Raw genomic sequence first — 17,939 nt, forward strand, 5'->3', positions numbered from 1 at the left:
ATACTTTGGGGGGGGCAGGGCCTGACTTACATAGTGGGCACCCCTAGGCCTGCTGACATTCGGTGCCCCCATCCCCTCTCTTTTATGTACGCAAGTTTTCATCATAGGGACAATGAAGATTGGCGCATGGGAAAATTTAAAAACTATCATATCCCCTGCACATCCCCAGTGTTTCTGAACCAATGTGGGTGGGGTAGGGCACCATGCCACCCTAGGCCCGGGCCTTGGTTGCCTTTCCACAAATCTGGAGGGGTTTTTTTCATCTACAGGGCAGCTATCAGTAATTATGGGGCCCCATAATACTCAGCAGGCAGGGCCTCCCCCAATCGGCCCATGGGCAGTGGGTTTTGCCAGGGAGTAGAATGGGTCCCGTATGAGTGGTCACTCTTCTGACTGCCCCATCAGACCCTGACCCTGCCCTCTTCACAACCCCCGGAATAACACTGTCATCATACCCTTCCGTTGGAGCCCCTGCTGCCTGACTAGAGTACCCCCACTATAACCCTGACTACAGCCCTCTGTATCTATATTGCCTTCATGCAGAAGAGTCCACTGGGTTTGAGAAGAATCACGTGACGTCTGTGTACACCTGTCTCCCTGTAATTTGTTCATTCAGGAATAAGTACAGTCAGCTGTGAACATATTACCCAAGGCACACTAACAATATTACACAAGAGATTGTATGCATATTGCCCAACACAACCCAATTACTTAATTTTAGAATTATATCTACCTAGAACTTCAAAGCAAAGGACAACATCCTTACATTCAAACATGGAGATGGTTTATTGATGTTTTGGATTTGCTTTGCCTCTCTGGAAGTGAGATCCTTAAATCTATACATGTATTCATGAAATCAAGAGATTACCAAGGCATTCAGTAGCCTTGAAGCCAGTGTCAGTATAACACTCTGCCTCTATTGAACATCATTGGTCTTCTAGCAGAACAATGACCAAGTGCACTTTAGAAAGCACACAGTAATGGCAACAAAAAACACTGGCCTGTTCTGAACTGAAGAGCTATGAATCAAGATCTGAATCCCATTATAAATGTGTGCCAACATCTGAAAACTGCATTTGGGAAAAGCTATCCATCAACTCAAGAGCACTGGAGGGGAGAAGCAGTAAGACACATTGTTACTAGTGGGAACTTGCTAGTATTAAAAGCTACTTTTATTTTGGAATGAAACTATAACTACCAACCAACAACATTACCAACATTTAGAGAAAGTTTTATAAATATGACTAAATGTGCTAAAGAGCAAAACATTAGCTAATTTATTATACATGGAACGGTCATTCGTTCATTTACTGCATAGATATATGCACAGTTGATCAATATACACTTCCCCTGTCAAAATAATAAGAGCTTCAAATTATGTTTCTTTAGTCCAGGGCCATTTTAAAGAGAAGTGTGGAGTAAAACTTTGCACAGAGATCTGACTAGATTACAGAACTGGGCAGGAAATTGGCAAATGAGGTTCAATATTGATAAATCCAAAGTTACTCAATTAAAGTACAGGTATGGGATCCGTTATCCAGAAACTGTTATCCAGGAAGTTTGGAATTATGCAATGGCTGTTTCCCATAGACTCCATTTTATCCAAATTTTTATTATTTCCTTTTTCTTTATAATAATAAAAAAAGCACTTGATCCTAACTAAGATATAATTAATCCTTATTGGAAGCAAAACCAGCCTATTGGGTTTATTTAATGTAAACTTAAGGTGGTCATAGACGTAACAATTATGATCTAGCCTGGAAAAGATCTTTTCAAGAAAGATTGTTCGATTCAATACTTACATGTAGAACTGAATCATCAGATATCCAGGTAGAAACAATAGGATTCTGCCTGTATCTGACAATTCAGCACTGACAATGGCCGATGTTCCAGTGCCTTAAAAGGTATCATGTCAAAATTTTCCAGCCAGCCCGATCGACAGGCCGAATGATATCCATACCTGTACTATCTTGCATAAAAAAGGGCAATAACTTGGGATGAAAACATATTTTTGCCTTTTTTTATAGATCCCTGCTAAGGCTTCACCTTGAGTATGCAGTGCAGTTTGGGGCTCCAATCCTTAAAGAAGGATATCAATACGCTGGAGAGAGTGCAGAAATGTGGAACTAAACTGGTGGAAGAAAATGAAGAATTAAACTGTGAGGGTAGACTTTCAAGCTTGCAGTTTTCTATGGAGAAATATGCTTGCGAGGGAACATGTTTACTTTACAAGTGCATTAGAGGACATTATTAACATATAGTGGGGGGTCTCTTTTCCCACAGAAAAGAACAGAATGAGAAGTCACTGAGGAACAGAACTTTCATTTGAAGCAGTGTAGTTGGTTCTTCACAGTGAGGTTGTAAAATTCCCTGCCAGACAGATTCTATTAATGCCTTTAAAGCAGATTGACCCCCCCCATAAGAAAAGCCCCTACCTACTACCCTAGGTAGTCCCCACTCCCCCTGCCTAGTTTGTTAGCCCTGAAATTGGCCCTAAGAGTTTGCTCACGTATCGGTGCAGAGTATTCTCCGTATTCTTGTGTGAGTGCCGTAATGGCACATGCGCAGTTGGAGCTGTCTTCCAGTTCATAGCAACTGTGCATGCACCAAAACTGCCGGAAAATGCCGAAGGGAAGGAAGAGGACCTGAAAAAGACCAGAGATCCGGAAGATGGCATCCATGACCTCTTCAAGTATTTTGATGTATTGAAACTGATCCATGATCCCTGGTATGAGATAAATAGTCCCGGGAACAGTTTGGGGCACATTTGAGTCATTACCCACATGTAGGACCAATGGGCATATAAACTGTGTCTCGAAACCTCCTAGGGGTAGGTATAATAGCTATTGGCATGTGAGGAAGAATAAGGGACAGAAAGGGGTAGTGAAAGTGTTAAAAACAAAGGAGGTAGAGGGAAATGGAAGGAGATACATAGTGGCCATTAGCAAAGGCCGTTTATCGCAACATTATAGCATAATGGCAATTAGCAACAAACCATTTAAATCAATATTATGGCAAATGATAACAACAGATTGGAGGCAACCTTGTTGCAACAATACATTGAAGGACAATTATGACAAGGCAAATTCCATAAGCGGCGCAAATTCACTAGCGACCGGTTCGTCTAATTCGCCAGGCGTAAATTCACCTGGACAACGCTAATTCCCTAAAATGCGAAGTTGCGCTAGCATTACTTCGTCAAACAAAGCAAAGTTTCGCTAGCGTTGGCTAATTTGTACACGCCAGGAATTGAAAGTCGAATATGTTGCAGCAAATACATTACATTACACTAGCCCAGGGAACCTTAATAAAATAGAGTTGTTATAATGCCATGCATATGAGCCCGGTGTATAGTTTATGTGCCATATGTTAGGAAATGTAGGGGGGAACCCGGTTACCCAAAAAAAAAATGACGGTCTTTTGCAGGCTATCACTCAGAAAAAAGGAATACACACCAGCGTTTTTTGGGACTTAGAAAAATTTTCAACAAAAATTTGCCAGTCGCCAGTCTCTTAGCACCATGCCAGACCTCAATGAAACCTGAAAAATTAAGTAAAGAAGCTTGGCAATCACAGAGCTATTCTGGGATGAATACCATCCGGTTCAGGACATGTGTTTATCATTACATGTTCTAGTCTCTTTTGAATTTCCCCTTGAACCATGCATCATTAGTTGTATTACTAGAATTGTGACTATTAGGAAGGAAACCTTCATTCGTTTTTTCCTCTTTTGTGTAGATACATTCTACATCACAAATCAGGACAGGACTGCTGCTAGACAGCACAGAATCCTTTACACGTGTTAACAGAAGAATCTCAGCCATAAAGTAAGAGTGGACTGTTGCTTTACAAGGGAAAAAAGGCTCAACAATCTGAATATACCTTACCTAAATTTTTTTTTTTAAAAAAGTGTCAATTTGAATGAATTTGAATGTATTTATTTCATACATTGGAGCCTCAAACTGACTTCCTTTTCTAGACTGTAGGCTTTTTTTTACCACATGTATTGATTAAGACACACAGCCCAGACACCTACCTCCCTCCCAGTAACAAAAGTGAGAAGCCATTTTTAGGCCCTGATTTGTGGGAAGACCACAAAGGCTCTTGCCTAAGTCAGCAATCGGGTGGTGGAAATCTTTGCATTTTAGGGGTTACCAGCATCCCACTCTTCTGATATAGTCAGAATCCCATGCACATGCAGGCGCCCTCTTGATTCACGCCATTACTCACTATCATGGTCAAAATAATGGATCATGTCCAAATCACATCCATATTGAATAGACACAAAATTACACACTTAGATTTTAATTAGAGTTTATTTTAGATTTTTACATTCTTCTATTGAGCCCCATAACATTTAGTTCATTCCTCTATGAAGCTCTATCCAATTTCCAGCTGAAAGTTTTCTTTCAGTATTCCATCTGAAATGTCCCTGGGAGAATATATTGATTGGCTGGTCTTCACTAGTGATTGGCGAATAAATTCGCCTGGCACAAATTCGCAGCGAATTTAACGCGTCAACATTTTTTTGGATGCGCGTCTGATAAGTTGATTGCGTCAACAATCGGGAGAAATTCGTACATCACTAGTCTTCACCGTGCATTCCTTATCTTTCCTCTACTTTTATGATAGACAGTGTTCCATGGCAAGCTATCTATTTTAGGGAATGCAGTTATTTCTCTTCTCTCAAAACAATGACTGAGGTGTTTTCTCATTTCCTTATTATCGTACTTGCAGGTGGGGTTTCCATTGGCAAGGAACTCATATGCGTTGGCAATAGCATAAACCCCACAGTCATAACGGTTTGGTTGTTGATCAACATCCAGTATTGCTGTCATTTTTACAGGATCACACGTCACTGCTCCTCCATAACATTCCCTTATTTGTTTCTTTAGTGTATCCGTAAGGTAACGTTTTCCAGAACTGTCGGCAATCTCCACGTGATGTGGTTTTAAGCAGCTTGTCAACCAATTTTTCCTGTCATGATGAATCTGTACGGACGGGCCATAAACAGGATAAAATTGCATTTTGGAAAATAGGCTGCTTTGAAGTCCCTCACAATTAAATTGCTTTTTAAGCAGGTTCTGAGCTGCATCAATTATTGCATCATCCAGCAATTCAGTACCTTGCAGCTTATTTTTGTGCTGCTGCTTCAGATTGAGTTCAGGGATCCAGTCATCGTTCCTGTTCTGTTTCTTTTTACCCCGCTTCTTTTTCCTTTTGGGGTTTTTCTCCATTAAGCTGATAATGGAGGGCTCGCTTTGATTTTCAAAGACGTTGGAGTCAGGTCTAGCTATCTGTCTCTCTTCCTCTTTTATACAGGTGGTTGAGTCTTTATTGAGCTCTTCTTCTTTGCTGCAAGCTTGTACAATTACTTCAGATTTGTCTGTGCTGGTCTCTTTTCTGTTTTTGTTATGCTTTGGAAGACAATTGAATATTTGCATGATACATGTTTTTCTAAAAGGATTAAGAATTCGCCTAAAAAAAGAAATGTTTCCAGTAGAAGCCATGGTATAACCTAAGCCTAAAGGGAGAAAAATAGATGTTTCAATGAGTTTATTATATTAATGTGAGAAAACGTCCTACAAAAGCTACTGATTCCTTTGCTTGCTAGTGTAATGAAGCATAGCAACTTTACCCAATGGTTTGCTGCATCCCTATATACCAACACCTAAAAATATTATTCGAGTATGAATTATAATAGTCCAAATTAGATTCGAAATTGAAAAAAATTTGAAATATATTGAATATCGAAATTTATCATGTACTGTCTCTTTAAAAATGCGACCGACCATTCGCCATCTAAAACCTGCCAAATTGCTGTTTTAGCCTATTGGGGACCTCCTAGAAGCTATTTGAGTCAAATGGTGGACTTTGAAAAATCTAAGGTTTTTTTGGGAAAAACGTCAAATCGAATTCAATAAAATGTGCTATTACTTAGATTCGTACAATTTGAATTTGGCTGAATACGGACCTATTAGATTGAAAACTGACCCATTTCAAAGTTGGCTGCAAAGTATGAATAAACTGATTATACTATCATGAATAAAGTTCATACTTGTGTGTCACTGATTTTCTATATATTATTTTTATATAATGATTGAATATTCCAAAAATCCTTTCTGCAGAAATAAGTTTGGGTAATAGAAAGATGTAACATCAGTATGAATTAGGCGCAACATTGAATGATTTTGCAAAACCAACCAAAGAAGAGGCAAAAGGCCTATATTCCTTATATATACTGATAAATGCTAGAAAAACACTAAATCCAGCTATTTTTATATACCGAATATTCTACCATAGATTTTCTGAATACTGGTATGGGACCTGTTATCCAGAATGCTCAGGGCCTGGGGTTTTCTGGATAATGGATCTTTCTGTAATTTGGATTTTCATACATTAGGGGGCCCATTTACTTAGCTCGAGTGAAGGAATAGAAGAAAAAATACTTCGAATTTCAAATGGTCGAATAAGGCTACTTCGAATCGAACGATTCGAACTAAAAATCGTTCGACTATTCGATAGTCGAAGTACTGTCTCTTTAAAAAATACTTCGACCTCCTACTGCGGCAAATAAAACTTACCATGGCCAATGTTAGCCTATGGGGAAGGTCCCCACAATTTTCTGATCGAAGGAAAATCCTTCGATCGATGGAATAAAATCCTTTGAATCGTTCGATTCGAAGGATTTAATCGTTCGATTGAATGATTTTTCCTTCGTTGTAGGAATTGCGGTAAATGCTTCGACTTCGATATTCGAAGTCGAAGGATTTACATTCGGCAGTCGAATATCGAGGGTTAATTAACCCTCGATATTCGACCCTATGTAAATCTGCCCCTATGTCTACTAAAAAAGCATGTAAACAAATAAACCCAATAGGCTGGTTTTGCCTCCAATGAGAATTAATTCAATGTTATTTGGGATCAAGTACAAGCTACTTATTATTACAGAGAAAAGGGAAATAATTTTAAAAAATTTGGAGTATTTGGATAAAATGGAGTCTATGTGAGACAGCCTTTCCGTAATTCAGAGCTTTCTGAATAACGGGTTTCTGGATAACGGATCAGAATGAATCCAATCCTAATTTTCATATTTAAACTTAAATGAAATCCAAAAAAAAAACAAGGCTTGCATCATCTGAAATGATTTCAACATTTATAATATTACTTATGTACATAAGAATATACCAGCACTTGTTTTTTTTTTTGATTCAACAGCTGTATGCTGTTGTGTGCTATATGAGGCTTCTATGTTTGGTGGCACTAAAAGGCTTCACGGCCTAAACTTTGGATTTTCAATTGTCTTCAACCTTATTACATAGAGAAATTGTAGATATATTTGGCAAATCCCAATACAGTGGATTCAGTACCTCATATACCCTGTGTATTGTGATAGCATTGTGTTATTGTATATCACATAAAATATTAACAAATTAAATGCTAATGTACTGACGTCATAATATTTTATATTTTTTGCAACAAATCTCTATAAATCACACTTACTAACCAATAAATACAGGTAAAAATCTATTTAAAATTGCTATAAAATACACTCACCTCTGCCAGTCACAAGTCTTAATGTAGACTGACACAAATGCAGCTGTGACGTTTATATATACTTCTTTGGCATTGTGATGTCATAATGACAGGTCGTGACTAAACAGGGACAGAAAACTGGATTTCCCCCAACAACAACTCTGTGCTGTATTGTGAGGTCATCATGACAGGTCATGTGACAAAAACTGTTTGGTGTAAGCTATATGGAACCATTAACAGTACCAATGTATTAGGCCATAATAAAATATATTAGATCATAATACAGTGTAATAATCATGACATAGGTCGTATTATTTTCAAGCAGTTATTGGTTTTATAAGGATTTATGATGTTAAACAGTATGCAAAAGCTGTCTCTTTGCCAAGAATGCCTGGGTTTTGCAGCTCTATAATCTTCATTTATGACGCATGTTGTGTGCTAACCAGATAGGTGGTGGGTGCAAACTGGGAAGGGTACCAAGATCCTACCCCTTAATATACAATGTCAACCTGCAACTACCAATTGTTTATTGCCTTTGTAGGCAAGGCATTTAGTTCTGTCAGACCCAGTATAGGGGGAAATTTACTAAAGGGCAAGTGGCTCAGTCAGAGTGACGTCATTTTGGCACTTCGGCAATTTACTAACGGTAGCTGGCGTAAATTCGCTGGCATAATTTCGCCAGCATTAGCCACTTGCCCTTTAGTAAATTCACCACGTTTTTGATTTTACTGACCGTTACCTCTATCGCCAGACTTGCCTTCGCCACCTCAGACCAGGCAAAGTGCAATAGAGTAAATAGAAGTTCCTCAAAAAAAAAGTTGAAAATTTTTCTAAGTCCCAAAAAAACGCTGTTGTTTTTTTCCTATTTAAAGGGTGATAGACTGAAAAAGATCGTAAATATTTTTTGGGGTACCCTCCTTTCCCCTTACATTTGCTAACATATGGCACCTAAACTATACTGTGGGCACATGTGTAGGGCATTATAACAACTTTATATAATTTTATTAAGGTTCCCTGGCCTTGTGTAGTGTAATGTGTTTGCTGCAGCATATATGGCCATTGTACTTGAACTGCACGCCGTATGCTAATTAGCCAGCGCAACTTCAAACTGCTGAGCATAATTTCGCTGGTGTTCGGTATCCTGGGGCAAATTCACAAACCGGTGGAGTTGCGCCAGCGATGGCTTTGCAGCACTTCGTCTGGTGAATTTTCACCAGTGCTCCGCAAATTGACTAAAATGCAAAGTTGCGACCAGCGAAGCTAAAGGTAGCGAAGTTTGGCTAGCGAAAATTCACCAGGCAAAGCGAAATTTGCATACGGCGGGAACTTAAGTTTGAATGGACGTACATGTTACAGCAAATACAAAAAAAGCACACAAGCCCAGGGAACCTTAATAACTGCAAATAAGAGATGTTTTATTGCCCTACACATGAGCCCACGGTATATTTTATGTGCCATATGTTATGAAAAGTAGGGTACCCAAAAAAAAAAAATTTTCATTTTGAAGGCTATCACCCATGAAAATGGAAAAGACGCCAGCGTTTTTTTGGGACATTTTTTTTTTTGAAGTCCTCTCTACTCTATTGCACCTTGCCAGGTCTGAGTTGGCGAAGGCAAGTCTGGCGTAAGAGGGAACGTCCAGTAAAATCAACTTCTTAGTGAATTTGCCCTGGCGAAAATTCGCCTGGCGTTGGTGTGCGAACTTGCGCTAGAGTCTATCTTCTTCACTAGCGTACTTTCGCCAGCACCCGTTAGTAAATCTGTGAAGTAACAAATTGATGTCACGCTGGCGAATTTACGCTAGTCATCAGAGCTTCTGATGAAGTGGTGGCGAGCCATGAAACGCGTTAAGCGGGCAGCCAGGGTCCATGCTTTGCTGCTGTAATTGGAGTTTTTATGTCTACTAAATAAATTTCTACTTTTAATCTTTATACTGGTCTCTTCAGTGCTCCGCTTTTTTCCTTATTTAATTGCATCAGCATGTGGTAATATAAACCACGTAGGCCGAAGTGCAGGTCAGTCTATGTTGTATTTTCAGTCTCTTTCCCTGTCTATCTATATATATTTATTACACACACATACATATACATACACACTTACAATGTTCCTTAAAATGTATATTTTCCTTTGCAAGATTCAACCTGCTGTGTCCTTGTTTACAAATCTATCCCTCTCTAGCTTAACTATGTTTGTGAAAATACAGATATTTTTATGACAGGATAAAATCTACAGTTTGCTATGCTGCTAGGTCTTTGTCGATTGCTTCTTACACAGAATCATGTGCACTACACAAACTACACAGAGTTAACGTAACAAAAATGTAAACAATAGATTCCGTAAAACAAAATGATTGTAAATTTTATTGCCGTTATCTTCATGGATGAAAAAAGTGTCAAAAAGATCATTAAGCTGGTTACAATGCAAGTTGCGTTTAACAAATCTCACAGCTGTGGTCACAACTTTGAAGCACCAGTAATGTGCAGCGGTAACCAAGTTAAACCAACAAGGAGAATCACATTAACAATCTACCTAAACATTCTGAGATGATGGATCCAAAGGCTACTTTTTGCTTTTCTGTTGCATGACCGATTTGAAATGATTTGAAATGATTAAGGATTTATTTCTAAACAATCGTGACATAGAAAAACAACAACAAAAGTAGAGGCTTCAAAATAACCGCCTTATTATACAGTACAGAAACAAGTTTTACAGGAAACATTGTTGAAAAACAAGCTAAAGGCAGGCATTTCTACAGGTAAAGTTGTGTCAATTACATTCAGGAGGGTGGTCACCTTAAAATAAAACTTTTACCTTTTAGACAGCAGTCTTCTAAAGCCAGCCACAAACTGATCAGTTTTTCATATATTTAACCAATCAGGCCTCCGATTGAGGGCATATTAAAAAAGGTTTGTGTGTAGCTTTTCTTAGGTTTTGTGAGGATAATTCCACACACTGAAAGGAAACAATAAGAACATTTCGCAGCCCCTTAAGGTGATGGCACATGCTTAATTTTATTGCCCACCCTTAAAGGAACAGTTCAGTGTGAAAATAAAAACTGTGTAAATAGATAGGCTGTGCAAAATAAAAAATGTTTCTAATGTAGTTAGTTAGCCAAAAATGTTATGTATAAAGGCTGGAGATACTGGATGTCTAATATAATAGTCAGAACACTACTTCCTGCTTTTCAGCTCTATAACTCTGAGTCAGTCAGCGACTTGACTGTTCAGTGAGTTTGTAATTGACCCTCAGCATTCAGCTCAGATTCAAAAGCAACAGATATGACCCATGTCCCTCCCCCTCAAGTCTCTGATTGGTTACTGCCTGGTAACCAGGGTAGCCAATCAGTGTAAACCAAGAGAGCTGAAAAGCAGGAAGTAGTGTTCTGGCTATTATGTTAGACATCCAGTCACTCCAGCCTTTATACATTACATCTTTGCCTAACTAAGTATATTAGAAACATTTTTTATTTTGCACAGCCTATCTATTTACCCAGTTTTTATTTTTACACAGAACAATTCCTTTAAGATCGCTCAAGTGCAGACATCAGAACAATTCCTTTAAGATCCCTCAAGTGCAGACATCAGAATTTTTTTTTTGCATCTGTGATATTGTGAATTAAGTAAGAGTCTTCTCCTGCTTATTCCAGCATTTATGCAATTCAAGTGTTCTACAACCAGTGATTCACACTGACACCAATGTAAAAGGCTGGCATTGGCTTTAAAACTGGACAAGGTTAAGTGATTGTTTCATTGTGAAGCTATTCTGGGACTTGAAGCCCCTCTACTTTCCAAAGTAGGTCACACAGATTCTCTGGAATATATATAGGACCAGATGACCACAAATCTCACATACAAAAAGGTCAATTTTATCGTGTTACAACAGATCCATGTCTTTCCTTTACAGTTTAGGAGTTTTTTTGTGCACAGAATATTTCATCTTTGCATTTATACATATCATAGGAAGCAGCAGTATACAAGAAAATATGTAGGTAAATTATTATACAGTGCATAATACAAGGTTTATATTTTAAAGGGCACCTACTACCCCAAAATACATCCCACACTGAGGTTGTGGACTGAAACAGCCTGCTCTGTAAGCAGTGCAATCTGCAAAGCGTTTACTTGCTGCTATTGCCAGCCTCCATGCCCTGTTGTGTATAGCCATAACTTGGTATGCTCCTGCAACTTCAGTGGTTTATGGATGTACACAGAAGACAGAAGTACTGCCTGTTTTCATGCCCATTTACCTCATCATGGCAGCACATTGCGACTGCCCAGAACTTTAGTGCAGGACTCATCTTGGAAGAAGGTAACCTTTAAATGAAAATCATACTCTAAAAACACATTTTTCTGAAATCTTTAGAAAAAGAAGGCATCAACTCTCCACTCTCTTTGGCATGATAATCATAGTGCTTTCTTTGCATGCTGAAAAGCTCAAAGTTTATAACCAAAACAATAAAAATACAGGTTGCCACAAGCCCTAAGAACGTCCATGCACACACAGTTCATGGTTGCACAGCTTTCAAATGATTCACTTTCAAAGAATTTCACTATAACATTGGTTCAGGTAGTGGGAGAGACAATGTTTAAATGATATACTCAATAAATGTTTTTTGGCATTAATAATCACATAAGTTTTTTTCCCCCACCAGGCAATCAACTTTAAAATGGCAATACTGCTTTTTAATCAAAAATGTCCAGACATTGTTAATACATTAATTCCACACTTAACATATGAAAATGTTAATAGCCAGGTTTAATCAAAGCAAGAGTCAATACGAAACATAATTCAGTCTATTTGACTTTAATATATGTGTATTATATGCATATATGCTTATAAAAAAAGGCATCTTTTGTCAATAAAACTGAATGAAATGAGTTAAACCAAGTATACAAAATGTTGCTTTTTTTAATGAAGGCAAGTAGGTCGCATTCCTGATTATAAAACTTGTGGCAAGTATCGTATACCCACCAGACAGAAGACAAGTTACCAGTAACTGTCAGTAGAAAATGTTATTGCTGCAGTTTCCAGCCCTTGTACCCCAGCAGCTTTACCCAGTACTACACAAGCTGGCAGGGTCTACTCAAATATACATAAAAGTGCCATATTCATTGCTCTCTTAATTCAAAGGGATTGAGATGGATTCATTTTTACCAGTAAATTAGCACCACTCTTTACCCACACAGGAATTGCCCTAATTGGTGCATAGTACAAGATTCCTTCCCTAGTATGTACAATGAATGACCCATTACCCAACTGCTTGTGTATCAGTCAGTGGTGAGACTGTATGCATAAAGATGAGGATTTCTGGTTAACATTACACAGGCATTTGGGTGTCAAGACAGAGCTGGTAGGGGAGCTTCCTGATGCAAATGGTTAGAAACGGTTACCTGCAAATAAGTAGCAGCTCCAGAGTGTGTGTAAAACAGGGACATTTGCTTTATAATAAATGCTGCCAGTATTGCTTATCCCCTTGACCCCTTTGCCAGTTGTTCACACATTGTGAAATGTTTGGTGGAAAAAGTGCATTGTTCCCTAGCAGAAGAGCTTAACAAAGCAGTTCTGGCAGTAAGGCTTGTCATTCTGTTCCTTGAAGGTTCCTTTGTTGAGTTGCTTCAGGCAAAAGGCACAGACAAAATGCTCTGGGTGGAACTTCTTCCCCATAGCGGTGATGCATCTGCCTGTGATCGGCTTCTGGCAGCCAGAACACAGAGAACCACGGCGCTCGTGATAATGCATCTCACAGTAGGGTTGCCCATCATGCTCAAAGAAGCTCCCATTAATGAAAGGTGTGAAACATTCCTGTGCAAAGAAAAAAAAAAACATTTTCAGAGAAACAAAACATCCTGATGACACCCAGCAGGGCCCTATATGATGAAGATAGCTCCTGTTAGCCAATTACAGCAGCGCTAGGTGGTTACAAAATCACGGGAAGGCTTTCACCAAATAACTGTGAAAACATGATACACCACCAAATACTGTGGTGCAGCCAAACACCTGTTTGTTTGAGGTTCTGCATGGGAAATCAGGACTATTTTACAATCAACTTTTAATTTGCAGAGAATGCGCCACTTATGGGGTTGCTGGTGTTTTACCACTGGTGATCTACATTAATTCTGGTAGAATGGTAACCTTGGACATTTTATTGCTGACATGGGAGGAGATTATGAGCAGGCAACAAAACGTCCAACCTGTCGTTAGCCTAAAGTTAAAGAAGCTAGAGCTTATGTTACACAATGACATCATTCTAAATCTAAATCTTTATAACTCTAAAACAAGCAAAAATACAGGCTTGATAAAGGGCCCGGGCGGCCCGAAACGTTGCCCTGTTTGAAATGATTTGATGCAATAAAATTCACGTTTATTCATATCCACGGTGTGCTGCTGATATCTGCTCTGATTGGATAATTTGGCCCTGTAACAGGCGTGGGTCCTTCAGTACAGCACCTGGTACCGCAAAGGTATGTGTTCGAGGTTTTAAGCTCTCTACCTTGGTTTCTAAAACAAGCAAAAATACAGTGACAACAATTCATCAGAAACTCATACCCGACAAACGAAACATTCTGGGTGCCACAAAGTATTCAGAGCAGAGATGTAATTTTCCAAGATAGCATGGGTGCATCCACCACACTTGGGCGCAAACATGTCAAAATAATCCTTGCGGCAGTAAGCTTTCCCATCCCTCTCATGGAAACCTGCAAGTATGGAAAATCAAGAAGCTTATTAGGAGGAGGGTAAAGGTAAATTATACCCCTGAACATTGCATATGCTATTTAGAGGACATATTCTAAGCACTGTTTCACTTTGATCTCAACGTCCTCCTAGCCTAATTGGTGAGTAATTTTGTTACCTGGTACAAAGATACTCATTGAATTTCTTTTCTAGGCCTATTCTATTAATTTTCTTTTCTGACTTCCAAACTTCTGTCTACTTTGCTATAAAAATTAAAGGGCTAGCTCACCTTTAAGCTATCGGTATGTTGTAAACCTTTCCATTGGTCTTCATTAACTTGCTATTTTTTAATTATATGCCTACCTACCATCAGTCAGAACCTTAACACATGGTCACAACTTTGCCTTCCAGCATGACTATGATCTAAAGCTCTTGGCCTGTGGGCAACATGTTGCTCACCAATCCCTTGGATGTTGCTCAGAGTGGCCTCAAAGAAGATTATTTTTGAACTCTAGGCTTGAAGGCAAGTTTTGGTTGCATAAACCCCGGTGTACTGGCCTGTAGTATACAATGGGATTCTTCAGAACTTATCTTTTACCTACTGTATGTATCCTCTGCTTGAATGTCTACCCCCACGGCTACAGAGCAGTTTGTTTCTATAAACTATAGTAGTGTTTCTGAAGCAAACACACCATATTTACCAGTGCAGGGCAACACTTTCATTTTTTAGTGTTACTGTTCCTTTAAGTACTACAGTACATTCCTGTGATTCGCACAAGCCAGTGTGATCACACAAAGTGCCCACATAAGTTAGGTTAAATATGCAAATCAATGGACAGAGGCGAATCTTTTTCTCCTATATTTCAGCAAACAGCTGACCTCTAAAAAAAACACACACAGACTATCACAAAATTATATTTCAGGGTTAAAAATACAAAAAAAAAAAAAAAAAAAAGTAAATATTTATTCATATGTATCACCAATATGGCATCATCATCATCATCATTTATTTATATAGCGCCGACAAGATACGCAGTGCTTTACCTTAGCTATAACAAACAAGGAATAAATGGTGGATAACAAACAAGGGTTACAGAATACAACAGGATTAGAGGGCCCTACAAATTAGAGTTTACAAAATAACTGTTAGGGTACAATTGAGACATTAGGACTTTAGAAACAATTTTGTGATTTATGATACAGCAATGATTGATTAAAGAAGTTTATTCAATGTACCTTAATTAAATTAAACAGGTGGGTCTTTAAGGAGCGCTTGAAAGTTTGGAAAAAAGGAGAAAGTCTGACAGCTCGCGGCAGAGAGTTCCAGAGAAAAGCAGAAGCCCGAGAGAAGTCTTGTAGATGAGAATGGGCAGAAGTGATGAGAGAAGAAGCGAGGCAAAGATCAGAAGCAGAGTGAAGGTTTCGTGAAGGAGTGTATTTTGAGATCAAAGATGAAATATAGGGAGGGGCTTCATTATTAAGGGCCTTGAAAGTGAGTGTTAGAAATTTGAATTTGATCCTAGAGGAGATTGGGAGCCAGTGAAGGGACATGCATATGGAAACAGCTGATGTTGAGCGGCGAGATAGATGAATGAGTCTAGCAGCCGCATTTAGAATGGATTGGAGTTGTGAAAGGTGAACTTGTTGGACTACCTGCAAGGAGTAGGTTGCAGTAATCAAGGTGGGAGATGGTGAGAGACTGAATCAGTGTTTTAGTTGTTTCTGAACTGAGATATGGTCGTATTCGGGCAATGTTGCGCAGTTGAATACGGCAAGATTTTGTAAGTGTTTGTATGTGTGGTGAAAAAGACAGATGCGAGTCTAGGATAACTCCTAGGCAGCGTGCCTGTGTGGTGGAATGAAAGGTGATGTTGTTTACTGTGAGTGATATCTGAGGGACAGGGGAAGATCTTGGAGGAAATATAATGAGTTCTGTTTTTGAAAGGTTCAGTTTCAGGTGGCGCTGTGACATTCAGGAGGAGACAGCAGAGAGAGATAATCTGTAACTTGGGAAAGAACAGAATAAGAAAGATCAGGAGTAGACAAGTAGAGTTGGGTGTCATCAGCATAAAGGTGATACTGAAGTCCAAATGACTGAATAAGTTTTCCTAGCGAAGTTGTATAGAGCAAGAACAGCAGGGGGACTAGAACAGAGCCTTGAGGAACTCCAACAGAGAGAGGGAATGTAGTAGAAGCAGAGTTAGAGAAGGCAACTTTAAAGGAATGGTCAGACAGATAAGATGTGAACCATGCAAGAGCAGTGTCATGAATGCCAGCTGAGTATAGAATGTCTAGGAGGAGTGTGTGGTCAACTTGTGTCAAAGGCTGCAGAGAGATCTAGAAGGATGAGTATGGAATAGTGACCTTTAGACTTTGCCAGTAGAAGATCATTGGTTACTTTGGCGAGTCCAGTTTCAGTTGAGTGTGATGGGCGGAAGCCAGATTGCAGGGGGTCGGGAAGGGAGTTGTGAGCGAGATTCTGGATCAGAAGGGAAACCGGACGATAGTTCACGGGAGAGCTGGGATCAAGGGAAGTTTTTTTAGGATAGGAGTGATAAGTTCTTGTTTGTATAAGGATGGAAAAGTACCAGTAGAGAGTGAAAGATTAAACAGGTGAAAGGAGAGTAGGTGATGATCAGATAGGGGGTAAGGAGAGTTTGTAAGGTTGGATGGGCGGCATGAGTGGCAGAATATAAGATCAAGAGCATGACCCTCGATGTGGTTAGGCGAGTCGGTCCACTGACAGAGACCAAATGAAGTTGTTAGAGAGAGGAGTTTAGAGGTGGCAGGAGAAGCAGAGTTGTCAATGGGGATGTTGAAGTCACCTAAAATGAGAGCAGGTGTCTCGCTGGAGAGAAAGTATGGAAGTCCCATAGATTTTAAATGATTTGTGGCTTCTACAGATCCCCTTTAATAATTTATACAAAGTATAAAACACTACACTGGCTGGTTAGTTATCACTTTGCCAGGACAAAAAATAAAGTCACTATATGTAAAAAAAGTGTGCAGGGATTCAGTTACCTTCAGGTCCAAAGAAAGCTCCACACTGTGCACAGAAGAAATGTTCAGGATGCCAAGTCCTGTCCAATGCAGTTACCACTCTCTGATAACAGAGGGAGCACAAAAGAAAGGATGCTATTTAGAAACATTCACAGTGGCCAATCATATACCTGATATCGCTATCATAATCCAAGTAATAGTATACAACACTGCATTCTGACTTACATCCAAGATGGGTCCATTGCAGTAGAAACAGCGAGGAGAAAACAGGTTATGATAATCTTTCTCACAATATGGCTGCCCATCTCGCTCAAAAAAGTTGCGGGACCCAATCTCGTCCTGACAGTGCGTACAAACAAAGTGTTCAGGATGCCAAGTCTTTCCCATCGCTGTAACAACCTGAAAAAATACATTTGATTAGCAACTTAAACCTGAGATGCAGTCTGGCTCATGCAAGAGAAATGGCTCACCTGCCCAGCAATTGGTTTCTTGCAAGCACCACACACTCCTTTAGCTACTGTGGCAACTCCCAACTTGTTAAGGTCAGACTGTAGACTTCCTAGCATGTTATCCAGCTGACTTCCAGGCTTTGGAGTATTTGATGGAGGAGAGTTACTTACAGATTTTCCCTTGGCCATGATCTTGACGGAAAAAAAGAAAAAAAAAAAAGACCATTTCAAAAACATATAACATATATATACATACACACACACACACATAGAAACATTTTTT

The 17,939-nt window shown here is 39.2% G+C and overlaps 1 protein-coding gene across 2 annotated transcripts in view; it reads right to left on the reverse strand.

Annotated features, from left to right (window-relative positions):
- Positions 1 to 11,096: 11,096 nt before the first annotated feature.
- The window catches only part of pxn.S (paxillin S homeolog), a 53,704-nt gene continuing 46,861 nt past the window's right edge, over positions 11,097 to 17,939 (reverse strand). The window contains exons 7-11 of one of the 2 annotated variants that reach the window (XM_018234131.2): positions 17,678 to 17,848; positions 17,433 to 17,606; positions 17,229 to 17,310; positions 14,082 to 14,230; positions 11,097 to 13,337 (exon numbers count right to left, since the gene is read on the reverse strand). In XM_018234131.2, coding sequence (XP_018089620.1) covers positions 13,071 to 13,337; positions 14,082 to 14,230; positions 17,229 to 17,310; positions 17,433 to 17,606; positions 17,678 to 17,848 — 843 coding nt within the window. In that variant the 3' untranslated portion in view covers positions 11,097 to 13,070. 2 annotated transcript variants of the gene reach the window in all.

The sequence above is a fragment of the Xenopus laevis genome, chromosome 1S (genome assembly GCF_017654675.1).
Source record: "Xenopus laevis strain J_2021 chromosome 1S, Xenopus_laevis_v10.1, whole genome shotgun sequence".
NCBI lineage: Eukaryota > Metazoa > Chordata > Amphibia > Anura > Pipidae > Xenopus > Xenopus laevis.